General features: G+C 38.5%; 1 protein-coding gene across 3 annotated transcripts in view; it reads left to right on the top strand.

Moving 5' to 3' along the window:
• The first annotated feature begins 301 nt into the window (after positions 1-301).
• The window catches only part of TOX (thymocyte selection associated high mobility group box), a 218,919-nt gene continuing 191,547 nt past the window's right edge, over positions 302-27,673 (top strand). Inside the window, exon 1 of one of the 3 annotated variants that reach the window (XM_039549338.1) lies at positions 302-571. In XM_039549338.1, the coding sequence (XP_039405272.1) occupies positions 470-571 (102 nt within the window). In that variant the 5' untranslated portion in view covers positions 302-469. Of the gene's footprint in view, positions 572-1,906; positions 2,130-27,673 lie in introns of those variants that run through there. The other 2 variants (XM_010401145.4, XM_010401144.3) reach the window with 2 other exon arrangements.

Raw genomic sequence — 27,673 nt, 5'->3', positions numbered from 1 at the left:
AAAGGGAAGAAAGAACGGGAAAAGAACAGAGGGAGCGAGCGAGAGGGAGGGAGGGAGAAGCGAACCAACTCCGAGACTCCCATAAAGAGCGGCACGCACGGAGCGAGCGCCCCGGTGCCGATGCGTGGGGGAAACAATAAGTACTCGAAGTTACCTGCCCTGCCGTAGAAGAAGGAGGGTTCGTGGGTTCTCCCGCAGACATCTGCAGACCGGTGCTTTTTTGGAAGAGATTTTTTTTTTCCTCTCCTCTCCTCTCTCTCTCTCTTTACAAACCACAAACGGATGTGAGGCAGGGAAGGTGTTTGACTACTGAAGTCAGGCACCTCTTTTTTCATTCTTCTCAGTCTTGTGTGTCCCCCCCCTTCCCTCACACACACATACACACACACACACACTCACACACCCCTTTTTTGCACCAACATTAACGACCAAAAGAAAAGGAAAGGAGTTTACTTGATGTTTTAGTGAAATGGACGTAAGATTTTATTCAACACCTCCTCAGCCTGCAGCCGCTCCTGATCCGCCTTGTTTGGGACCTTCCCCCTGCCTGGACCCCTACTATTGCAACAAGGTGACTCGTGTTTTGTGTCGTCCGAGGTGTTTTATCTGTGCTGTCGGTGTGTGCTGTTGTCGCGGCGCGTTGCATGAGCGGGCGCTGCGCTCTGGCGAGCCGCGCACCAAGTTCCCCGGCGAGGCGGAGGGAGGGCAGCGGCACTTGCCGGGGTTTGGGGTTTGGGGAGCGCAGTGCCGCCCGCCGCGGAGCGGTGCCGCCGGGACACAAACCCGCTCCCCCTCAGGCACCCCAAATTAAAACCCCCGGAGTAGTCTGGGGGCGGGCGGCTGGAGCGGGGGGGTGGGTGGGGGAGGCATTTTCCGTAACATCTTTTCGGAGAAACGGCGTGGACAGGGATGTTGATGCGGGGGACTTGAATTTCCAGGGCTCCTGTTAATGAGAAAAATCGCGCCCGCCACAAATGCGCAGAAACTCTGCCCCGCAGTTCATGTGTCAAAGAGGTACTTGGCGGTGCCGAAAGCACGTTTGTGTGTGTATGTGACATACACACACACACACACACACACACACACACACACATCTCTCTGCGTGCACAGTAAGTCTGCATAGTGTTGACAAGTCGGTTCAGAACATTGGCTCCACTTTGTCCCGGCTGTGCAACTGCCTTACCAATTTCTCTGTAACTTGATTAAACCTCTGTAAATCGGGTCAGTACCTGAGGAGAGCTAAGTTCTAGGTCCCCGAGCCCTGGGGAAGGAGGAAGCGCGTAGGATACTCGCGCTAGCCCAAATTCTGAGTCCGGTTCCGAGAGTTTGGTGCTGCGATCCCGGAGCACTTTGCGTGACTTTTGCTGCCAAGGAAGGGGGCTGGGGTTCCTGCATTGTTGCTGCCGCTGTGGCCTGAGCCAGCTGGTGCTTTATGTATGAGCTGCACTTTCTCCGCTGTTACGGAATGGGCTTTGCACATGAATAAAACGCTGGCCGTAGGAAATGGTCGGAAAGTGCGAGTTACCCAGAGCACTCCTTTGAGCACAGCCCAGCCACGGGGAGCAAGCCGGGAGAGAGCGATGTGTTCAAACCTGCGCGCTCGGGCGCTTTGTGTGGAAGCCCGCCGTGGCAGCCCGTGGCGGGCTGCAGCAGCAGCAGATGGCTTTTCGCAGCGCAAACTCCGCCGTGCGCAGGCTCCGCAGGGCCGGCCGCGGGTGCGGAGGGCGGCGGCGGGGCGCGGTGGCCGGCGGGGCGCTGCCGCGGAGGGGTACCCGCCCGGCCGGGCCCGGCGGACAGCCCGGTCCCGCGCCCGGCTATTGTCGTGACGGTCTCACGTGTCAGAGAAACGTTTCGAGCCGTCCCTTTCATCCCGGGCAGCTGCCTCGATTCAGAGATAAACAGCAAAATAGAGTGTGTCTGTGCTGAGGCGCGGAGGCTGCGGCTCCCGGGTGAAGCCCTCTCAGTTTTCAGGAAAGGTTTCCCACATGGTCGCATCTACCAATCACAACAGAAAGGACCAAATTCATCCTGGCTGCATTTCACATATACTCAATGGAGTTATAGAATCCAGAGATAAATCTGGCCCTTTGTGGTGGATGCCTCAGGATATTTCAAGAGAGATCCCAGAGGTATGACTGTTAGTGTTGTTTTAAGTAACTGTTTTGCAGCATCTGGCAAACGTGCCCTATATATTGGAAGTTTGTGCCAGGAGTGAACTTGGTTCAGCAGGAAGAGTTCAAATGCAAAGGAGCATTTATGTGTTCATTAATTTTCTGTTTGTGCTCTGAGTAATCATGAGACTACTGCTACTTTTCATCTGTGGTTTGCTGTTATTTTCTCTATTGTCAGTTTTGTAAATTGTAACAGTGAAGTGTTGCCATGTGAAAAGCTTGGGCTGATATTAATGGCATAAGAACCAAAGTGTTTGAAGATCTGTTTGGCAGTGAAACTGGACAAACATTATTAAACCTATCAATGATTTAAAGCTTCAGAAAGAAGGTAATGACTTGAATACACATTTCACTCATCATTCTTGAGATAGTGGGCCAGATTTAATTTAAAAGTTAAATGCTTTGGAAAATCAGGAATTACTTTAATATATTAAATCATTTTCCAATTAAGTTCCTTAAATAATTTTTGGTGTGTTGCACTCCAAATCGAATAAATTAATTTAGAAAGTCATTTTCAGAATTTTTTTACTAGCTGGTTCAAGCTTCTTTCAAGTCATGCCATGTATGAGGGAGCAAACTGTTCTTTTTAAATGCAAATGAGACACTCATTCTGTAGACAAGTTGCAACTCTTCTATTTCACTTTGCCTGAACTGATAATGTGCTTAAAAGTGCACAGTCATAAGACATATGTTTTATGCTTGGAAAAGACTTACCAGGAATGTTTCAATATAAGATACCTAGTATAGAACAAATGTCTTTCTCACATGTCTTTACCACTGACCATTGATAACATTAAATGGACAGAGTAGATTTGCCAGGCCCCTTGGAGGCATACATTTAGTGAACATTTCATTTTTCACCCCCTTCACTCTCTCCCTTTGCCCAGCATGATTAACATTGCTGTGAAAACTTATCTGACTTGTTCTAAACATGTCGTCATGTTACAGTATTGCTCTGTCACTCATTTTCAGGCTGTGTGTATTTAGGGAGTTTGAAGGGCGAGAGGCCTGCAGAATTTTCTGTTCAATATGTTTGGTTGAGTGTTTGCTTTTAAACTCCCCCAGGAAAGGAGATGATGGCCGGAGTGGGATGGATCCATGTTCTGGGTCAGAATGGGGGTCTTCATTAGGTGTTTACCTGCAAAACTCATTCAGAACTCATTCAAAACCCTCAGGAATCTTGTTTCTTGTAAAGTTAGTTAAAACTTGCTTTTGGCACTTACTAGTGGATTTGGCCCTATTTTTCATACCTAGGTTTTGGTGGTGTTTTTCCTTTTAGAAATTTGCCAGACTTTGATTCTTTACGTTTGAAGTCTGCTTGAGCTACTGGTAATTTAGAATGTATTCCACGAATACTTAGGCTTTTAAGTTTTCTAATTGTTCTGTTAGTACTAATTTTTTTCCCTGATCAGATTGTTGTTTGTAGCATATGAGTTCCCAGGCACATGCATGGGAGGTGTTGACGGTGCATTTTTCTGTAGCCAAAGGAAAATAATGTAGATTCAAACAATCGCCTCTTATCTTACGATTTTGAGTTGGCAGGCTTTGTTTCAGAAGACTGCTTAGATCTTTATTTTATAAACCTAAAATAGCATTCTAAGCATCTTAACCTAATATTTCTCTATCTGCTGTGAAAGCTCATTATACTCTGCATATATTGTTATGCAGGCTTTTCCTTGTTTCTCTTGCATTACCCATGGAGAGAGAAAAGTGAAAGAGCAATGCAAACAATGTTGGTTATGACAACTGTGTGAGGTATCTCTTATACAAACAGACAGAATGGACAGTATGCTTTGGTATATAGGTCAGCCTTTGAAATAACATAGTGGAGCTCTTATGCTGGACAGATTTAGGGTTGGGGTTGTACTGTTCGCCTCTTGAAACTTGAAGCATAATTGCAGTTCAGATATGTTCAGGCTAATGCAAGTAGTCTGTTCAGTTGAAGTTTATTTTAGGAAGCGTCACGTTCCGTAATTGAGTTGAATGATATAAAAGAAATAACTTTGATAATCCAAGTGTCTCAATTTGATAGAATATGGCCAGTGTTTTCATGCTGCCTGAAGAAGTCAGATGATAAGTTTAAATGTTTATGTAGAGAGAAGTAAATAACAGCCTCATGGCTTTCCCTATTGAAGTGCCACCTCCAAAGACCGCTTCGATCAGTACTGTAAGAAGGATTGGTATATTTTAATTTTCATACTTGCAACTTCACAGTGTTTTCAGATATCTGCTCACATAAAGCACAGTTATATAATTGTAGTTTGACACAGCTAATGACAGGGATGCTGACCTCTGCCATCAGTAGGCAGAAAATAATGGTCTTTACTGCTCCCAATGGTTAGCCTTGCAGAATTATGCACTGGATTCTTCTGTGATTTGCTACCTTGTTCAAAAATACAGGAGCCTACAGCTCATCTTTCTTGTATTCACTGGTAGTTGTCAGTGCAGTGGAAAAATACAGCCAGACAGCAGAGGTAAAATGATAGACTGTAGTTGTTTTTAAAAAGAGGAATAAAGAAGAGAAAGGAAGGAGAGGGAAGCAAAACCTTTCAAAATGAAAAAAGCAGAGTGAACTTGGGTAGAAGTGGATAAGGAGATAAAATACAGTGCTTTGTAAGCAGGTAACAATCCCGCTGGTAATCAGAATTCCATGGAGCAAAAGTGCATATATTTGTACTCAGCGTTTAAAGTAATTTATTGTGTAAACTTAACCCTACCATAGAGACTACTCTAAATAAAATATTCCATGGCTGTTTGCAAAGTTTACATTATTTCCAGGGGCTTTCTTCCATCCAGTCTCTATCTCAAACTCAGAAGTGTGGCAAGCAGGCTCTCTGAAGGACAGCTCTAAAGCTGAAATACTGTTACTGTTTTGACAGTGGTTTAGATTATGCTCATATTGTTTATCCTGAACATATTTTTTCCCCCTTAAAAAAATACCTTGTCCTCTACCGCATTGGAATCATACTTAAATTTGTTACCATTTTATAAAGATTAAACAGTTGTATTAGGGCTGACTGTTGATTTTCAAGTGTTAAGTCTCTTAGTTTCAAAAATACCACATATGAAGAATGGAAATGGACTTTTCTTTCCTGGGTTACTAGACCTTAGTATGTAGTCTCAGAGTTGTGAGTAAGTCTCAAGTGTGCCTCCTTAAATTCCAGTGTTTCAGAAAAGAAGTGGTCCCAGTTTTAGTGGAACACGGACAATGATTTATGTATGTGCTTTTGAGAAATCTTTCTCAAAGGTGTCTATAAACCAAAGCATTTGCAGTATTTTTTTTTCTTTCTGCCAAACATCAGTACCTTGAGAGGAATTATGTTTTATTCTCATACCAGAACGATGTGTTTCATCTCTAGAGCATTACCTTCAATCAGCCTATCATGAGGTCTTATGAAAAAAAAGTGAAAACAGTAAATTATTAAGAATGCTGAATTAACTAAACACTACAGCACATGCAGTACCTTTGGTGTTTACATTAAACCAAAGAGCAGCTGGAGCTGACATTGAGAAGCTGGTACTGTGCAAGACTGGGCAGTTCCAGCTCCTGTTGAGTTCGGGGTGTGTTGGGGATGATCACTCTTTACTGTGAAGAACTGAGCACCCTCCAGCCCTCAGATTCCCATGTTAGCAGGGCTTTCTCGTCTTGCTAAAGACGCAAGCATTTGGAAATGAACTGTGCATAAAACACAATTTATATTTAAGCAGAGAATTGTCCTAATCATGGCAGGATCTAGATAAAAATTCTTGGATATTTAAATCCTGTATTGATGGTAGATATAACAAAGCTTAGATGTTGGAAGTAAAAAGCTTCCTTTTACTGCACTCTCAGCACGGCTCAAGAGTGACCTGAAAGCACCACTTCGCATGGTGAGAGGGTAGTCCCTCGATCGGTGCAGACCTTGGCTTCTGGAACTGACAGCAGAGGCAATTAGTGGCAGCTTTGTTTATCTTTTTGAAGAGGACACATGCTCTTTGAATGTCTAGCATGGATTGCATGCAATAAAATACTTATTTTAAATATAACCTAAATTTAAGTGTTTTGTTTTTGCAGTTGGACTATGTGATAGTTGTAGATCCCTTCCAACTGAAATAGTCTATTCTGCTGCTTTAGCTATGCAACTATGTACCAATTTTCTGCCCAAAGAATGATTTCTCATTAAAAACGTTGAGTTATAAACCGCTTCAAAACATGGTTTATAGCAGATTCGCCAAATGACTCTTAATTATAGCAATGCTTCCAAAATACTTTCAGGCATGGAATTCACATCAACCCAAATGAGATTTTCTTGGTCATAACGCTTTTCCCCACAGCGTTCAGTTGGAAAATGGCAGCGTTGCATTATTCTATGGTTAGGCACAGATTTTGTAGCCTTAGCAGCAGCACCAAACTCTGCCCCTCCACAGAGGTGAGTGCCCATAAGGATCTCTTGTCCCCCCTGCTGCTGGAGTATCTGCCATTTATGTTCATTGGTAGCAATCAGTTTCCTGTTAGTAAGTCATCAAATAAAATGTTTAGCTCTTGATTTAGACCTTCAAACTTAAAATTGTTTTTCAGCAGACATCTTGGTGTAACCCACATTTGTAATGTCTGTGGTTTTCTTTTGCTTCTAATGTTTGCAGTAAGTAGTTTATTCTTAGCATTTGAATTTCATATCACTCTAATAATATTTATATCTTATCTTTCAATTGCACATATGCTAACACTGTTCCTGAACTATTCATTTAGTATTTCTCACTGGGCTGCTATTTGATTTGCTATAGACCCCTGTTGAACGGTTTCCTCCCAAGGAACACGCTGCTTTCTAAGTTGCAAAACATACTTGAATTACATGAGCATCTGACAAATCCAGGTTAGTGGAAATGTCAGAATGTTTTAGCATTCACATTCTTGACTGTTAAACCACTCTCTACCAGTCAAAAGTGGCACAAATGGCTTTTTTCAAAGGTACTGCTGGCTAAGCATGGAAATTGAGCTGCTGTGGTAGTACTTTTGTCTCCTGCTATTGTTGTTGATGATTATATGGTCTTAAAGGTTAAATGGAAGTTACTGTAGCTGGTATGTATTTTTGTTATATTAAGAAAATCTGCAGTGAATTCCAGTTCTAAATGCAAGAAGAATTCAGAACTCTGAAATCAGACAGTGATAACCTGTACTTAGGGAAATGGGTCAGTAAAGGAAGTATAAAGTCTGCCATGCGGAGTAAAAGATTTATCTAGACAGTTCCTGCCAGAAGAGAAGATTATGTAAACATGTAAATTCCTGTTGTATCTATGCTACTCTATATGTATATACACACGTAGATTTCTGCTTCATTATATATTGCTGACTTCGAAGGAAGTGAACTTACTCTGAGAATGCATCATTTCTGTCCTTTACTATAAGTAACTGGCTTTGAAGTTATATTCTGGTCACAGTTGCCAGAAGTGGGTAGGTTTGTGTTCATGAATAAGAGAAAACATTTGTTTCTCATATGATCGTTGTGTTTGCATCAACCTGAAATAATAATAAATAGTAAAAGGAAAAATAATGTGGAAAAGGGATGATAACCTTTCAAATAATATAATTGATCATTTGGCACACAAAGTTGTGAACATTAGTCATAGAAACCTGCAGATAGTAGAGGCTTAATATCAAAGCTAATGATTTATTTTATGTTAATGACTTTCTGCTAGGGCATAAAAGACTGCTCATAATGGACTCTCAGTGCTGTGTTCAGTTGTGAAGGCTAATGGGATAATCTTACCCAAAATTAAGCTTTTTGAAGTAAATCATGGTGTTGTTTTTTCAAGTTAACTCTTGAAAATGTATTGTCAGATTGATTCTTTAAGAACTGCTTGTAGTCTTTTTAGGAAAATATAAGGCAAGTTCTTTTTTCTTCACCAGCAGTTTTCTTAATTGTGTTGGAAATGTCTGTTTATGTTTTTTTTACTGTTCTGAAAAATAATATTCGAGATGTGGAAGTCATTCAGTCACCTCAGTGTTTTTACCATAGGGCAATAGGTTTTTGTTAGGCACAGTTGTTTTTACAGGTTGAACAAAGGAAAAGAATTTTTTTTTTAGTGGCTTAGCCACTTACTAGCTAAATGGCAGTAAAAATCTTCATTTTGCATTGAGAAGTTTTTAAAATCATGTTTACAATTAGTTATAACCAACATTATATTTCAATAAGAGATAATTTGCCTACTAAAGTTCACATAATGTGCTAATCATGTGTAGTGGTTAATAAAGGCCTCCTATCTCACTCCCCTGATGGCTATAAAAGGCTATTATGTTCATGGCAGCAGTTCAGGTACAGCTGCTGTGTGTTAATAATGCATCATTGTCCCACTAATAAACACAGCAAAGGTCAGCAACCCTGAGCACCTAAAACACCCATTCTCTTTCCAAAATATTTATTAACACCTTAATGGTGTATCTATTCATTTTGGTTAGGATTATATCAGTTAGTGACCCTCATGGAATACTGTGTGTTCAGGTTCTGCAACCTACATGCTGTTGTGGGCTGCTGCACTCATCTTTCCTCCTAAGCACTTCTTTTTCATCACAACTATGTGTTGTTTTTGAAGACTAGCATTTCATGGTCACCTTATGATTAACTTGCTTTGGTACTTAGTTTGTCAGTTTCCATTTTTTTCCTCAGCTAATTTAACATTCTGTCTAGAGGCTGAATTTTCATTACTTAAGACACTTTGTAGAAATTCTAACTGTGAGCTAAAACACTATGTGACTGTGTAACACACATTGACACATTCATGCATCGAGAGATGCATGTATGCATGTGTGTACATGAGCACTACTTCCCCTAGGTTCCACACATAATTTTATACTAGTTACTTATGTTTTCCTTTTTAGCATAGATTGCTGTATTCATAAAGGTTTTTTTTTTAAAATGCATTTTCTACAGACAAAGAACATACTCACATGGGATTTCCATTTTGCCAGGGAAACATGCAAATCGATAGGCCAGCACTTATCTACATTAAAATTAGGTACACTGTAATTTATGGGTGTAGTGATACTGTATTTTTCTTGCATAGCCTCAGATATTCTTTAAGGTAGCCTGGCTCTGTGTCCATAGAGAAAAGCAAAAGTGTTAATTGAACAAAATCTCATTTTCTCATCTTGTAGTATTGTCTTTTGTTTTCTGTTACTCATTTTGAAAACCTGATTTTTTTTCTTGTGCTGTGTGATTTACAAACAAATGTTTAGAGGGCAGAAAAATACCACTACATTTCTATCAAGAGAAATGAAAAAGCTTAACTAACTGAAGGGTTTCTATTTGGTGTAGCACATAGCTTCAATGACACATTTGTCATGCTTTAAAATATATAATACATACAATAAAATATGTACAGGCACAGTTGTGATATATGTAGTGTCTGGCTCCATTGCTATTGTTTGTAGTCTCTACGGTTGTCATACATTGTTCTTTGCACATCATACCCTTACAGCAGAATTTGACACAATTTCTAGCTTTCAGTCCTGCACCATTTTCATTGCACAATATACATGAGTTTGACAGGGTGTGTTGAGGACAACTCTGGCAAGCAATTGATATTTTGAAGTGGCAAGCGTTTCAGCAGCTGCCTGCTTGTGAAAAAGGAATGATAAGGTATACTGTATTGTTAGTTTCAGGCAAAGCATTAAGGTTTAAGCTCTGTAAAAATGTACACATTATTCGTCAGTGGTGAAGCAAGCCTTTTATGTTTTTTAGAGCTTAGCTCTCTGGCTGATGTGAACTAGAATGACATTGGTTTAATGGTCAGTAAATGAATAGGAGTACTTTGAATTTGAACCACTGCCAATTTTGCACCGACAAAGAGACCGACAAAAGAAAGATTTTATGTGAAAGCAAAGCACAAGCAATGTTTGGGGAGGTGGGGAGAGGGGCAGAGGAACCCAACAGAAATATTCTCCAACGCTGTCTTGTAATTCTTCTAAAATTGTTAAAACACATCCATTTTGCATGGCTCATCTGCTACGAACCTAAGCTGTTTCATCTAATGTTCTTTAAAACCTGTTGTATACACATAGTCTTTTAGAATATATTCATATGGAATTTACAGTGTGTTTTTCTAAATACCACACTGTGCCCCGAAGGCCTGTTGGCAGAACATCAGAGTTGTCCACTGCTGGAGTTCTCAAGTCTCTCTCTATCTGGTAGTGGGAAATTGTAGTTTAATCAGTTATGGCACTTTCAGTGTGTAACATTCATTAGTAAGGCAATTTGTCATGACTGTTAATAGTTAGGATGCATCTGCTCTCTCTTCAGTTATGGAGTGTGATAAGCAAGAGGGCAAATATTTCAATATTTAATAATATTAGCATGTTTGAAAACTGTAATTCAAGGTTAGTGCTCAAAACACAAACATCAGATTACTAACAATCTATGTATTTTTAATGGTTTTACCTTTACAGATTGGATTTGAAAGTACCCTAAAGCTCTTACGAGTTGTGCATTATGTGACTGGGTATTAGAAAGCAAATGTTAGCATCTTCAATGTTTATCAAAGACTTTTCCTCTCTTGCCCTCTGTAAATTGAAAGTTAGGATATTTTCAAGGAGTTGGAGTTACTTAAAATTATTTTCCACTCTATCAGTAATAAATTGTTCACAGTATCATTTTTGGCAGTAGTGGATCTTTTTCAGTGTTAGTTTTGTGTCTGGGCAGCTCACAATGTAACATTATAAAAGATATTCGATGCCTACCAAATAGACAACATGCAATTAGAATAATGTTCTCTTCTCACTAAAAACCAGCTTGTAATCATTGTTCATTGTTCTAAATATGAAAGGATAAATTGTTTCCTACAGCCAAGAAAGGTTAGAGAGGGATTTTTTTCACATAAATCTGATAACCCTCATGTATTACATAATATGATAGCTTCACACACAATAGCTTTGTGACACATTTTAATTTTTAATGAAAAGCCCCCAAAATTTTAACATAATTCTTTAGAAACCGAGCCCAATCTTGGTAAAATCCGTTCTTGCTAGTAACAAAAGCTGTTACTGTTTAAGTTCCTGTTCAGCAGTTAGTTGGTACGCTTCACTGGATGTTGTCAAAAAGGCTTTTCTCTTGATTGACAACCCCGTAGGAATGTGAATGGAGATTTTAATTGCATATCATGTGTGCATATCAGAGTGAGTGGATTCACTGACTCTGCTTAGCTCTGTATCTCTACAGGTCAGTCATGCCAAAGTACTTCTATTTTTAATAAGAAATTGATATATTTTCCAATGAGAGAGAAAAAGGGCATGCAAGTAAAGAATGGACTGTAAAGCAAAAGGTTCCTGGGAATTTTGGAAGAAAAATGAGTGCAATAAATTTTAACACAATTAAGAGGTGTTTTGATGATGCAAATTTGTATTAAGTCTACATTGGCCAAAGACTGCTAAAATAGAAGTGTGTTTATCTTTTTTCTTTTAATTTTTCTTTTTTTTTTCCAAGAGTACTTTGAACAAAATCAGTTTTAAAAAAAAGTAAAATGAGTGGAAAAATTTACTGAGGCAAGCTGCCCTTGAGTCTTCCCCTTTATAGAGACAAGGGGAAGTGATGGGAGTTTCTTCCTTTTTAGTGAGAGCTAGTGGGGTTTCTTGTTCATACTGGATTTGATCCACACTTTTTGGGCAACACTGTTAATTTAGGGGGAGATTATCTCCATAAGGACCTCAGTTTTAAGTCTGATACTAAAACCAATTTTGATATCAACTGTAATGCAACCAAAATATTTTTGTTCTTAAGAACAGTAAATGATACAGCACTACAAAATAACACTGCTAAATAGACCTCATTATTTTCCATAGCCAAGAACATTGAAGGTGAAAGTAACAAAGCCAAATATTCATTATTATGAATAATAATTATATGTTGATATCTTAAATTAGATTCCAGGTTTCATTTTGCATCAGCAACCACGTCATTGACTGTATTCTTTTTAAAGCTCATAAAGCATCAGCAACTGAAAGCACAGCTACCAGACAGTTGTGAGGAACTTTTAGCTGAGTTAGTGTTTTGTTCCAGTACAGGGACATTAAAATCTAAAGGGGGATGACAGTTGCATTTTTCTGTGAGAACCCCTGGGAAGGAATTGTTACTTAGTGACAAAGTTTCTTTCCTGGTTTCTCCTAGTTTGTTTTGAATGAAAAGCAAATTGACTGCCTTTTGCTCTCTCACCCTTTGTGTAAGGCCAACTCTGACTTTCAGGTTATATTTGTGTAAAAAGTGTAGGAAGGAAGGATGCTCACCACTTGTTGAAGGCACATCAAATGGTCTGACAACACTCTGGCACCTATATGGAGCCTGTTTGCTGCTGTGCTGGCTTAAGGTATATCTCACCCAATTGCATCTTGAACATCAGTAAACCCTCAGGAGTGCTTAAAAATAAGTAAATACCTTCAGAAGAAAACCAACAAGATTTGCTTTATTTCTGATGAGACAGATCACTTCTGACTTAATATATGACATCAATGTATGGTTGGACCTATTAGAATCTGGCGCTTCTATGAGTTGCAGTGTTTTCGAGTAAAAAATAGAGCACCAGGTCCACAAGACTCCCAAAGCCAGGGAAAATTCCAGATTTTGAAACTTGAAACCTGTATGAAATGAAGAATTTTCAGATTTTTTTATCAATGTTGAGGAAAGAATCTACTTAGATTGTGTAACATTAAATACCAGGGCCAATTTTGTAAATCACCATAGTAGCTCTTGAAATAAAGTTGAAAAGATTGCAACATTGATGTCATGAGGACTTATTTTTTCAGGATTTTGTTAGGTTACAAAGTCAGACACTAATACTGGGAATGGCAGATTCAAGGATGTCTTGATTTTGCCCTTTAGTATGTTATCATTGGCAGGAATTGGAGTGAAACAGAGGGTGTGGAATGAGTGATCATGCCATTGCAACTTTATCATTAACGCAGTTGAAAATTGCACCAGAGTAAAACTTCCAGGCAGCCTCAAATTTGGCACTTGTTACATTTTGACCTCATGACTTTCTAACCCAAATAATATTTAAAAAATAATTCTTTTTTGTGTCTGTTTTGCTGATTCATTGGATCATATCCATGCCATTCATTGCTCTTGTCTGTTCGGAGTGTCTGAGTCTCTTCGGCATTGCTGCACAGATTTTTCTGCTGCTGAATTAACTCTTTTTTGGTAGCAGGGAGAGCTTTGTCATGGTGAGTGAAGTGAGGACCAAGTCTTGGTGTGGCTAGGAAGATCTTGGCCTCTCTCTTCTTACCAGTCCTTTCCTTCTGATACTTTGATGCAGGCTGTCATGATGCATGCATTACGTTTTGTGGATTTTGAATTGAATATGAGAATACCTGTGTCACTATTTTGTCCTGATGCCCTCATTTTGGGCTGAGGAACTCAAGCATAAGTTAAGGCCTTAGTATTTTCAACACTTTATCTCTGAACAAAAGGCACTTCTCTATCTCAATATCTTTTCTTCTCCTAAATTTGAAAGTTATCCTGCAAATAATGGAGCTGGTTGAGTTTCCTTAAGGCTAAAAATACCCAAGCTCTAAATACAGATATTGTGACCAAAATTACAGTCACATGTACTATAGTCAAACCTACAATTGTGAAGTAAGAGAAAGCCTACTGTGCATGTATTTATTATCATATATATGGTTACTATGCTTATTGAAATAATTAAAGAGGCATCTGTTAAGTGTATGCTTATACTAAACTTTCTAAATTTGTATAAATTATTTCAGTTCTAGTAAAACCAGGGGATTCAGTTTACAAATCCTTAGGGCTTGTCCTATCATATTTTTCTTTGGAGCTAGAGAGGAGTCCATGTATTTAATAATGAAATCTTAGAGAAAAAATATTTTTGAAAAGGAAAAATATATTACTCAGCAGAATCCATTGCCCTTTTAAGAATGCTTTCTCAAACAGAACACTACAGTGGAAATACTAAAGTAGCATTCTTAAACTCGGCTGTGGTTTTATTAACTCTCTTCAGAAATACAAAATTTAAATGCTAATATTTACTGCAGAGTAAAATAGTTCTGAATTTAGAAGGAATCTAGAAGGTTTTGGTTGGAGGAGAGGACTGCTTTCTAGGAACAAGTTTATTACAACAGAGACAGCCCTTAACCTGCTGCTTCCTACACGGTTGCCTGGAATTCTAGCAATGCTGGAAGCTCTTTGTTAGAGGTGTAAGCATATTCTGAAGCAATGGGGCACATTGATGTACCAGGTCTGGAAGTTAATTTTCTACCATTCACTCATCAGAATCTTTTCTTATTATTACTACTGAGCTTGTAATGGGCCTATACAAAGCTGAGTAGTTAAAAATAGAATCACAGAATCACTGAGAATTCTGAACTGGAGAGTGTAATGATCTTCAGGTCCTACTATCCTGGGTAAGGATGATATTTTTTGAGGAAACATGAGCTTTTCACTCACACTGGTAGCTCAGTGTTCAGTCAAGTGGGGGAGAGGAGAGCAGGGAAGGGGAGCACTGAGTGTTTAAGGAACTCATCTAAGCAAAAGAGCTGGGTCTGTGGTCCCTTGTGCTGGTTCAAGAATCTGTTTGTATTTTACCATCACTGAACACCAGTTTCTGTTCTGTCAGGACGTTCCTTTCTCCCTTTACGTTTCGAGTATTCACCATACACAGGTGCTGAACTTTGAAAAGATGGGTGAATTGCATTCTTAGAGTACCTGTCACTTGGGGATTAGGAGTTTGTGCTAGAACAGAAGAAAACATGAAGATATTCTGTAGGAAGAAGATTTTCTAACTGGTCTTGGCTAAAGCTGGATACCATTTCCACTGGTATGGACACCTAAACTATCTCCAGGGAAAAGCTGACCAGCTGACTCTTAGATGAGAAGGGACACCACCAGAGGGTCCTGAAGTACCTGTACTGCCAGTGGAGAAAGCATGTATGGAGTGTGGGGGGTGTGCCCCAGACAAACTAATTTTCACCCTGAGTTCTTTGGGGTGTCTCAGGAATCTCTGGTTCATAGACCTAGTGTGACAACATATCTGCTTTAAGGAAAATAGCCAAATTCAGATTTAAATGGCAGCAAAGCTATTAGGATCAGGACAGATCAACTGAAGTAGTGCTGGGTGATGTTAAAAGTTATGTGAATGTGGGTTTGCAGAAGTCTTTACGGTACATATATTGCTTTTTCTGTGAACTTGCAAGACTTTAGGCAATGCTTGCTGGCTCATGGAACAAACTCCCCATGCTGCAGTGGTTTCCTGTGAAGTGCTTTCTGTCTTAGTCCGTGAAACATCACGTTAGCTATCCCATTGCTGCATTTATCGCTACTTTCCTCACTCATGTTCTTTAGAAAGTCCTGACATCCCGCAACAGAGACTGATTTACCATTTCCGACCAGGAACTTTCTTTTAAGAAGGTAGAATCCAAAAATATCAGAAAATCCTTTTTTTGACCATTATAAAGATGACATCACATAAGAGAAATGGGGGAAAATAATGTAACCAAAAATATATCCTGGTGAGAGAAAGAGCAGTGTCCAAAAATGGATGTAGATCCTTCAACACATATTGAACTGTGGTCTACAGAAACACTGTGAGATGCTATGTCATCTCCTGTCCCATTCCACCCCCCCATCCTCCCCCATCTCTGAAAAAATCACTCTTCTCCACATCACAATTTGTTATCTCGTAACTTGGATGAGAACCTTGTTCTTCCTCAACAGCAGATCTTATTTCAGTCCTTATCTAGTGGTTCAATAACTTATGCCTCTAGCTCTTAAAAAAAAAAGAAAGGGCTGATGAGTTTGAAGTACAAGGAGCAGACCGCTCAATTATGTGAATTCTTTTTCCTTCAGGGCCACTCCACAGTACTCCATAAATATAATTTTACTATTTGGGTTTTGGTTTTTCCTCTTCTTGGGGTTGATTGTTTAGCTGAGAACCTGGCAAATAAATGATTCCACACAGAAATAGTTAAAAAGCATTAGCTTAAGGTTATTAACCACACAAGTGCTAAAGTCATGAAAGGACTTGTTTATACCCATAAAAGTAGGGAAGAGAAAGGTAAGAATTAAGAGCTGGAATTCCATATTTAGTTTGAAATTTCTAGTGATGGCAACATATTTTGTATATAGGATTATTACTTTTTGGCAAGCCCTGCTATATCTAAACACTTTTGGGTGGGCTAAGGATGAAGTTTCGTTTTAACTCAGAATTTTCTTGCTTTGTGGTTTCAGACTTTAGATTATAATAACATTTCATGAGCATCAATTTTTATGGTACAGTTCCTTTGTAGAAGATGCTGTTTTTACACAGAACTAGTGCTAGGTCTGTCACATTAGCTTTTAAAAGGTGAACTTAATTATATGTGTCCTGACAAAGATTTGTATCGTCTAGAATGCAGAACTGTGACAAGACGTTTTTGAAAGAATTAAACAAATCTTGTATTTTCTTACTACTTTTTTCCCATTATCCTAGGAAGTAATGCCACCGCGTGCAAAACTTTACCCTCTAGGTGCCTCATTATATGGGCTGAAATACACTCCTGAATATCTCATTACATTCTGTATGAACCACTTGTATAGGACTGCCAGTGTCTGTCACCAGTTCTGCCTTAATACAGTTTCCCATTCTTAGTATCTTGTGTCTAGACTCAGTGCAGCACAAGTACAAAGCTGCTGTCTTTTTAGTGTTGAATTTTTAATATGTTTCACAATTTGTAATGATTTTGTTATTGAACAGAATCGGACTCTATTTTTGCAGATACCACTGTATTTGAAAAAGTCCCTATTCTTTCCTCCCTTGAAGTGTTTATAGTCCATTGTGTACTTCTCTATGTATCCAAGTCTCCAAATTAGTTCTCTGTGTATCTGAGTCTCCAAATTAGTTTGCATCACTTGTGTTATAAAACTCCTTTTCTTCCACCACTACTCTGAAATTGCCTTGCATACTCAGTGTAACCTATGAATTGGTCCTGCAAGTGAGTCATTCCAAGGCTGTTATTCTTCCCTTATAACTATATTTAATAGAAAATACTGTGCTCTATGTTATGTCCATCTTGTTCAGTGTCGGCTGAGATGGAAAAGCAGAATGCAATATCAGAATACATTTAAATGTAATAACTTCTCTGGAAAATTTCTTTTTATGGTACAGAAATAACAGCTCTTCTGCCATTATCACTGCTTTGGCTTTTAGAGCCTTGTGGTACCAGAGTATTTCAATGACTGGATTGGCCTTTCAGCTCTTACCCTAGGAAAAATGCCACTGATGTCCAGAGGAGTTTTGCATTGTTCAAGGACTGTGATTTGGCCTCAGGTGAGCTATATAGCCCTATCTTAGGTACCCTTTTTCCCTGCATAAAACATTACATAAAATTTAGCAGTTTGCCTATCCTGCACATTTCTTCTATTAACAAAACGATACACCTGGGGTTAGTTTTCAAGACTATTGCATTTTATACTTACTGACCCTAAAGAAATCTTACTGAAAGCATTAAATGCATTTTCTACCGAGCGTTGTTTTTCCTATAATTATGACCAGTATTAACTATCACACTTACAACATCACATTTTGTCTGGCCCTCCTGCAGTTGCAAAACTGTGGCTGAGGTTCATTTGAGTTACTCTTGCCTAAAAAATAATCAGTTAGTTTTATTTTCCCTGTGTAGTGGATCATTGCAAAGGGAATTTCTTTAGCAAGACACAGGCCCACAAGCTGTGAATCTGGGGTAAGAAATAAATGCACAAACCCACAAACTCACTGCCTCTCTGCAACAGCCCCGGTAAGATTCCCTGCAGGTCCTTTTCCTGGTAAGTAGGATAAAGAGTGTTGGTAGCTGTAAGGGAACTTAACTTCAATAGCTGAGGGAAACTCATGCCGGAAAACTTGTTTTAGTTGTAAAACAATTACATATCTTTCCATCCACATGTTCTCACCGGATCTTTCAGAAATATGTGACTCACAAGAAGCTGTGATGCTCTCACAGTGTGATTCAGGCTGCAGCCTGCCTGGGACATCTCGAAGACCAACTGTTACTACTTGTAAAAATTTCCTCTTAATGTTTCCTTTAAATCTCCATTTCAAATTCAAAATCCTTGCCTAAGTAGATACATGTAATTAAAGAATCAGTGTATTTTCCTCATGCAGGGAGTTTGTCCACTGTTCCTTTGTTCTGTTTCTTGACCCTCTTCTATGTTACAATTTTGTTGCTGTGATCTACAGCATACCATGGGTGTGGTTGAGTGCTGTGGGCCTGGATAATGTGAATTTATGCTACTCTGTGTGTTGTAGAGTAGCATTCCATGCAGATATATCCATGCCCACCTAGAATGCCTTTGTGTAAAGATACTCTGCTTTGAAAGAAAATGGACATTACAGCTTTCTAGTCTTTCATACCAAGTTTTTGTCTTAACTGGTGAGCTGCTCTCGTTTGTCGTGTGGCTGTAGGACAAGTACCGAGAACAGAGGGGGCAGAATTCACCTTTTAGTAACAACTTCAAATAGGTTTTAGCCAGTTCTGAAACTCTACCCTAAAGTTACTTGGGGTTTTTCGAAATAGAGAATATACTTCTAATTGATGTGGGTGCTAATGTGTTTGTGTGTGGAAATCCCATGTGTATGTCTACCTTAGGCATATTTTGGAAATACCCTATATATGCACTATTAATGCAGATAATTCAAGGATGAAACATCCTAAAATTTGCCAGTGGATGTGATTCTAGTGGCAAGCAGTTCTACTTAGAAAGTGAGATTGAATGTGGTTCGGCATTGGCAGGCTTGGCTAACTGGAGTATATAGCAACCATTCTAGCTTGCAGTAGTTCTAAGTCTGGCTTTAAAAGTGCTTCAGGAATAATTTTGAAGTAGAAATCTGAGAATATGAGATACACAGAAGGAAGTGTTCCTGTCTGTCATGAAAAATCTGTATCTAGCTAGAGGCTGCAATGATTGTGAAGAATGATAGTATCTCAGATATGCAGTATGCATTTTTGACTGTCAAAATTTGCATGTATTTAATGCATTGAACTGTTTTAAAAACACTATTCTTAGAATACTTGTCAAAATATTTTCTGTAATGGATGAATTTCAATCTAATTAACATATTCATGGTTTAAACTTATTGGCATTTTTTTGTCCAAAGAAGTGCATAATTTATATTTATATATAAATATCTTATACATACTATATTCCGAGGTAGTATATAGCTCAGGTTTAAATTGAACTTGGATGATGTTCAGTCATAATACATCTTACTCATCGATACAACCTTCTGTAGTTGTTCATCAATATTCTCTGAAAGAAGACAATAAATGTTTTATACTTACAACCCATCTCTTAGGGTTTTTAATGGTGGAATAAAAAAAATTGAGGTAAAGCTGCCTCAGAGACTTGTTTTGTGCAAAATTTGTTCTGTGTGTGCAACACTTATAAATAAAGGTGCAAGAGGAAATAGTTTAGATGTCAGGTAAGATGATGTCTATATAAGCTCTCTGCTGAGTTCTGAGTAATCTTTTGTTAGTTCCCCCAATAACTCAGTCTAATCAAATACAAGGATGTAAGCGATATCATGTAATAGGTTTTTGGAATCAATAAATATGCCAAGGTTTTGAATTACTAGCAGTGTAGATGTGTCTGATAAGCTCAATTTTTTGGAAAACTGATCCCCTAAAAGTGAAAAGTGAGATCTTTAAAAAAAAAAATCAGATGAAAGCCAAATCTTTTATGAAACAGAAATAAAGTGTGGCCAAGTCCTACTTTTCACAAATAATTAATGATATGATAGAAAGAAATATGCAAGTTTAGCAGTGATATCTTTCAGGATCCAGATTCTTAACAATGGATAAACAAGACTTCTGGGTTAAAGAAATGAGATACCAGTTTTCTCAACCTTCGGAACATCTTCAAAAAACTGCCCTAATGTTAATATTTAAATTAGAAACTTAGGTGTGATTGTGACAAAGGTCTGTACTGGCTGCTTTCTAAAGATTAACTACAGTCAAAGCTTTGGGACAGGAATCCTCCATAGAAGTGGCATGGACAGTTTTGCAGTAGAGATAGGTAACATAGGTTTCCTCAAAGTATTCTTTTTTTTGTTCATCTGGCTTGCCAGTGTGCCTTAGTTTGTGACTGCCAAGCATCTAAAATTAATGTAACATCTTATTAAAAAGATGGTAAAGTTTATGCATGGTATGCTAAGCTTGTGCATAACGGTTGGTACATAAATTCCGTGTTGAAGGCATCCCTGTGTAGCAGAGTTTTCTAATGTTGAAAATCTGGGATTTCTGGTGTGTGCTACTGGTGATGCCTGAAGTGGCCACCTAAAAACAGAGACTAGACAAGAATATGGGAATAAAAGCAGGTATTTATTTGAAAGGCATTCAAAGGTACACCCTGGGGAGTCCAGCGGCTACTTCCAAAATGGACCCCAAGATGGATGACAGGTCACGAGTTCTTCACACTTTTATAAGTTTGGTTCATTTGCATATCAGGGTTAATTCTCCAATTAAAGCTTCAGTTTAATGATGTAATTCCCCTCACTTGCCCCCCTTAGTGGCTCTTTGGTTTATACTTTTTGGGCCTAGGACGGTCTGGGTGTCCTTGAAGAGCAGGCCCGGAGAGGCTTTGTTATGTCTACCTAGCACAAGAGAGCAGAAGTTAACAGGCTACGAGAAACTTCAGTTTCACACCAGGCAGTACAGGATTTGAAAAATATGAAAGTTAAAACCTAAGGCATCACTGGTCTTCCTTGGCTGAGGTTTCTTGTTGTAACATCCCATTCTTTATTGGATATGGATTAAACCGTGGGTTTTTTGCCCCACTGTTCAGCAATGAGTTTCAGACTTCTCGCTTTGGTGATGTGAGAGATCTTGTTGAATTTGCATGGCCAAAGTATAGAATTTATATATATATATATATAAGATATCCAACATATTTCAGATAGTATGTGGGTTTGCTAAATAAGTTTTGTGGTAGCTGGTCTTACCTGGCGTGTTTTTAGAATTGGGATCTATTAATCTGACACCCATCTGTTCCATGGGTGCTGGTATTTCTGTGTTGGTGGCTTTATTTGTACCAGTGCACAATGCGGAGGCTGCCTGAGAGGGGAGATGCTGGGATTGAGTGTGTTGTTGGTGCACTTGTTGTGGAGAACAGATAACAGTTTGATGCTTCCTTCCCCATGGTACATATTTTAGTGGAAACTGTGCATATAGTGGCATTTGTAGCACTGAGACATATTTAATGAAGATAATATATTTTGTAACTTTGGCTGTTTTGGTTCAGTACTCATAATTTATTTATATTTATATCCATATTTAGTGCTGTATAAATTAATAACACTATATTTAGTAAATACGAACTATAATCATTGTGCTATTTAATTTGGGTCTAATAAGTACTTGCCAGACTAATGTGTAGTCATGTAGCTGGGCAGATGTACAAAAATGTCATTAACTTGTTTTGATTTGCGGACAGTAATGTATGTGGCAATGTCTGTGAATACTCCTGCTTTTCTTACACCACAACTACCTCATTTGCCAAATATGGCTATGATCCTTTGTCCATGTTAATTGAGAATGGCATCCTTATTCATCATGTGCAGGGTTTTTTTCAGCCATTAAAATGCTGTCCAAAGACTACTCAACTGAGGAAAACTACAGAATAATACAGAGTGCTTGTTTATCTGTTGTCGTAAGCCTTCTGTTTTATCCCATTGTAATGAATAGGAAAAGGAACTCTCACATGTGAACGCAATGCTGTTGCTAAAGAGCACAAATTCCTTTTAGAATATCAGCATTAATAATTGGACTGGGACTTGCCTGAAATATTTTCATCAGCCATGTCTCTGTTCAGTGTTTCTTCTTCTTTTCTTTGACCTTCTGAAAAATAAGTGAAAAATGGATTAAGATAATTTACATTAGTTGTCAAAAACTGTGTTTATTTCTTTGATAATAAAGGTTTCCATTCCTTGATTAAATTTATGTTTATATTTGACATTTTCCAGGGTTGCATAAATTCATATGACAGTTAAAGTCTACACACTCCCAGTACCTAGTGCCAGGTTGAGTTGAATTTGGACACTTCACATAAATAAAAGTGGTTTTTTGTTTCACCTTCATCTGGTAGGTGAGCATTCCACCTTTTCTTGTGAAACATAATCGGTTTTGACATGCCAAAATTAGATCCTGGCTATTTATTATCTGCTGAAATCAAAAACCATAACTGGGAAAGCATGTGGTAAGTCCATTGGAACAGCTTGCATGCAGAGAAGAAAAGAGAAGGCATTCCAATTTTATAAGCTGAAGGTGATTTTCTCTAACACTTAAACTGTTTTAATTAATTACCCTGAAAGATTGAGTAAATTATTATTTGAATACTTTATGGCATTACATGTTAACATTTCAAGGACAAAGTGCTGTACTTAGCTTTTCAACAATGCTTCATCTGTCGGAATATATCTTCTGAATTTATGTAGTATACTGCAGTGTAAAGGGTAGTCAGAATTTGAGCACTATGAAATATTACAAGGAGCTGGAGTCAAATGTGATCTGCTGAAATGGGACCCCTAATGTTTATGGACACCTGACAGGGACCTACAAATTAAGAAAACCAAGAACTAAGATTTTTAAAAATTTAAGATTTTTTTGCTCTTTTTTTTTCTTTCTTTCTTTCTTTTTTTTTTTTTAATATGAATAATGGAATGCTATTAAAATGTTGACTGTAATATGGGTATAGGCTTTGCTGCTAATGGCATGTCCATGAAGTACAGCCCTGCATATTTGCAGGGTGAGCTGCTGTTTCACTTGCCCTGCTTACACAATATGCAGAGCATCTCTGTTTCCTCTTCCTTTATGACTCCCACTTTTGACATTTTAGCTTTGGAAAGAAGGTTTACAATATGAAACTGGTACCTGCTTAGTGGATATACCCACGTGCTTGATATAACCTTTTTGAATCAGTGGAGTATGTGAAATGTGATACGTTGTTTAAATGGTGTTTGTAACCAAAACATCAGCTGTACTCCACAAATATAATCCTTCTTCCACTGGAAGAGCATACAACCTTTTAGTAACTTCAGTCTAGCATCAGTAGATTAGATTAAATCCCCATTTACTGCATTATATTAATATTTTCAATGTCACACTAATCCAAGAAATAAATGTGTCAGTTTCTATGGCTACCCTGTAATGGCCATGGCCATAAGACTGTGCCTTAAGGCCACATAAAAGACTTAATGTACAGACTGAATAGAAGCACATTATTTATTACTAAGCTATCAAGCTGAGAAAATTTAGTGATCTCATTTTTTAGATTTGCTCATTTGACCTGGGCCAATTTGCTTGGATGATAATGCTGACTATTTAAAACCACAATGTTTTCTCAGTTTTAAGGATAAAGTGATTCACACTAATCTTTCAGTACAATTTTGTGGAATTAATGATTTTTATGCTCCTGTAATATTTACTGATGGATCTTTGCATTTTTTGTGGTTTGAAAATTAGAAGACTCTTTCAGCCTTGGAATGAACACACTGGAATTCAAGTATACTGCTATACAAAGTAAGGGAGATTCTTCTCCTCTCATATCTTCCCCCAGCCCCCATGATATGTTGAGACATTTGAGCTGTAAATAACTTACCATGAAGTAAGATGGGGTGACCAGCAAGAGTCACAGGGCTTCCCCTGACCCTAGAGAGTCTTTGCTTGTTCAAAGATGGAGCGCTGGAACTGCAATGTGCCATTATATTTTCCTACCTGGGGACCCACACATGCAGCTTAACTCTCTGAGATGTGTGATACAAATCTCTTCCCTCTCTGCCTGGGATGACTTTAATACCTTGCTCATAGGGTAATAAAACTAGCCACCTTTGATGTACATTAATCCCCACCACAACTTGGCTTCCAGCAGCAGTGATGGTGTGTGCAAGTGACGAGGAGGGAGAAGGTGCAGTCCAGGGCATTTCTGTACTTATTCATACTAGAAGGATTGGTGTCCTTAGAGATGGATTACAGGACTAAAACACTCAGGAGACCTCTTTGCCTGCAAGCAAACATAAAATGACTGGAGGGACTGTTATTACAGAAGGTCTGGGGTCAGAGCCCTCAAATACTTAAGTAGCAGATGAGAGATGGTGGGAGAAATGAGGCAGAGTATTGTGAGAATGGTTTCCTTCTCAGAGTGTTACTCCCCCTAGCAATACTTTGGGAAGTGGTGATTATATCAGCTTGAATGCAGACTATTGAGTCACCAAGTAATATAACTTTGCTAAAAAATTGTTTCTTAAATATGACTTGAGGAATCTGCAGTTTATTTTCTTTCCTGTGCAGAATTTGTGGTTATCACATTATTTCCAAAAGGTTTGTTGAAAGACAAAATTGTTCTTATAAAATACTCTTTTACACTTCCTAAGAGAACTACTAATAACACTTTTAGACTGTGACACTTGCCAAGAGCTGACATTTTCAGAATTTCAAATGTCAATAAAACTGCTTAAAACCTTGTAAGGAGGCTGAGTGAAGACAAGAGAGACTTAGCAGAACATATTAGTGGTTTTAACATGTGTCTGCTTAAGCCTTAAAATTTATGTTCTGAAAAGGCCCATTTCTAGTAAGTCAAAATAACCTTCACGACAAGTTTCATCAACATAGATGCTAAAGAAGAGTGACAGATATGTATAGCATATAGCTTACATGGAATCTAAATAGAAGTTTTAACCCATTGCAAAAAAAATCATGTGTTCATGAAGTAATACAGACCTAGAAAAGCAGAAGGTAACATTTTTGTCACCTCATAATGACTAGCATTTACATGGGTTTTTTGGTGCATGTTTGCCATTACAAACACTACATTTGCTCTTAAGTATGTTTGTCCATTCAGGCACACCTAGCATAACTAACAAATGGTTATTACAAAGTCTCACTTGAGGTTAGAATATCTGATAGGAAAATATCTGGAGCTATTTACAGTGTAAATGTTAGAGGAAAGAGGAGACTTCTGGGCCTGTACGTGTTGAGCAAAAAACCTAGCAATGTAGGTAGTTTGTATTATAAAAAAGCCCCTGCACTGTGTGAGATGTAGTGTTTCCAAACACTAAATTTACTCGAGACAAATGTTTTGTCCCTCCCACGCAGCACCTTTATGCAACGTGTTCTGTACATGGAAAGCACCTGGTGTGCTGAGCAGGTCATTATGTTAGGGACAAAGGCTTATGCAGCAATGCAGTTTAAACTGCTGTAGGTTCTCAAATTTTGTTTCCTGTCTTAGGAGAAAAAAATTCAAGATTTCATCAGCTGCCTGATGTAACTAGTCTTTGCATTCAGTCCCAGTAAAGAGCTTTTATCAGGACAGCCTTTCTGAAAGAGTTCAGGGTACAGTATGGGTCCTACAGTCACAATTCACAGTTAGTTCAGATGCTGTCTTGTACTTTCTAGCTTAGCAATGTTGGTAGGGGAATGAATGGCAAAGAAAACAATCCCATTTTAAGCCTTCTGTTTGAAAGAAATGTAATGCTGATAGGAACAAAATTATTTACCATGAGGACTGAGTCATCTTGTTGTATTACTGTATTCTATAAAATACTGTGTATAGCATTATTATAAGCAAATGAGATTTTCCAAGTAACAAGTGCCCTCTGTTTAAACAAATAATTTTCTAAGCAAAGGTTAAACACTGAGGTATTTTTCTTGTTTGAGTCATGCTCATGACTTTGGAAAGTCACCAAGCAAGTATGCTTAAAAAAGAAAATGTGAATGGAAAATTCTGAAGCATTTTGCCCTTTTGGTTCCTAAGAGTGAGCTATCGTTTCTCTCCACTGTGGTCATTAATAATGACAGATGTATGTGGTGCAGAGTTCACCTACATTATTGTCAGTAACAGGGATAGAGAGGGAATATTTATTACAGCAGAAGGAGGGAGGGGAAAGACATGATGTTGAACCAGAAGACAAGAGCAGAGTTCAGTGTTTTTCGTTTGCGTGGGGAGGAGGGTTAGCAGAGAGCATGCGCAAAGGTTTCTTGGAGACTGACACAGCTCTCATTGAAATCAGTTGCAATACTGCTACAGGCTGCTGTGAGAGGTGGATTGATTGGATCTTTAATATGTTGTGCTTTACAGTACTTCAGTAACACAGATTTATTTCACCTCAGCAAGAGCTGTTATTGCTTTGGGTTTGCAAACAAGTATGGCAACAACGTATTATTTATTTATTTATGTTGAACTGGTCAAGCATTCAGTCACGATCATGAACTGATGAAAGGACATTCCCAGCTTTAATTTTAATTAACACCTATTAATTTTGAAAATATAAGCAAGTATAGCTTTGGGTTGTGCACCTGTTTTGTAGCACAACTTTCAATTTTTTTTGAAAAATTTCAAATTGTCCTTTAAAGTAAAAGAAACCAAAAAACCAACCTATGTTCTCTCTTATTTTGCTATGTGAAAAACAAACACGATATCCCCCAGACTAGTGGGGAGACTGACGAGCTGACAGTATGTGGGCATCACTGAAGATTGCCTACCCATTGGCCTATGTTTCATGCCACCTGTCTTTCATTATCTCGTCATCTTGTCTTCAAGAATACTTGGAAGTCAAGGAAGAGAGGTTGCATCTTCAAAGTGGGCATTTAAATATTAGGAGCTTGAGTCAGTGACTGAACTTGGAAGAATTCAGGCCTGCAGGTTGGTGTACAGTTTAAAAATGCATTGAGGAGCTGGGCAATAAGTCCAAAAGTTCATTTGGTAGAGAGTGATGTCTGGATAGAAAGTTTGGGAATATGAAAACATGGTGTAATTTATTTATCACCTGAAAAAATGTTCTACTTAAATTATTCACAGATAAACTTAATGTAGCATGAAAGGCAAATAGATTAAACTGGGATGTCTGACTTTTTGCAGAAGATTGGACCATTGTACCTCATCCTTTAAGTGATTTATAAATTTCCCACTTTAAATACAGCCTTCAACTAGTCATTGTATCACAGTTTTGTTATAGTAAGTAGCAATATTAAGTTACATTAGGTCTGGTATTGTCTTAATCTACTGACATAGAGTTTTGGACCCATGAAGGGGAAAAAAGCATCCTTAGGAGCCATTTTCATTATGGTAAGCTGGTATTCAATGTGTAAAAGTTGGAAGAGACCTACAAGGATAATGGAAGTCCAGCTCCTGGCCCTGCACGGGACAACTCCAAGAATCACACCATGTGCCTGAGAGCATTGTCCAAACACTTCTTGAATTCTGGCAGGCTGGTTCTGTGACCACTTCCATGGGGAGCCTTCTGGATGAAAAATCTTTTCCAAATACTGAATCTAGATCTCCCTGACACAGCTTTGTGCCATTCACTCAGGTCCTGTCACTGGTCACCAGAGAGATGAGATCAGTGCCTGCCCCTCCTTTTCCTCTGATGAGGAAGTTGTAGACTGCAGTGAGGTCTCCCCTCAGTGTCTTTTTCTGCAGGCTGAACAAGCCAAGGTATCTTGGCCACTTTTGATATGGCTTCCCTTCTATGCCCTTCACCATCTTCATACCCCTCCTTTGGAT

This window comes from Corvus cornix, chromosome 2 (genome assembly GCF_000738735.6).
Source record: "Corvus cornix cornix isolate S_Up_H32 chromosome 2, ASM73873v5, whole genome shotgun sequence".
Lineage (NCBI taxonomy): Eukaryota > Metazoa > Chordata > Aves > Passeriformes > Corvidae > Corvus > Corvus cornix.
This window is presented reverse-complemented; position numbering and strand designations above follow the sequence as displayed.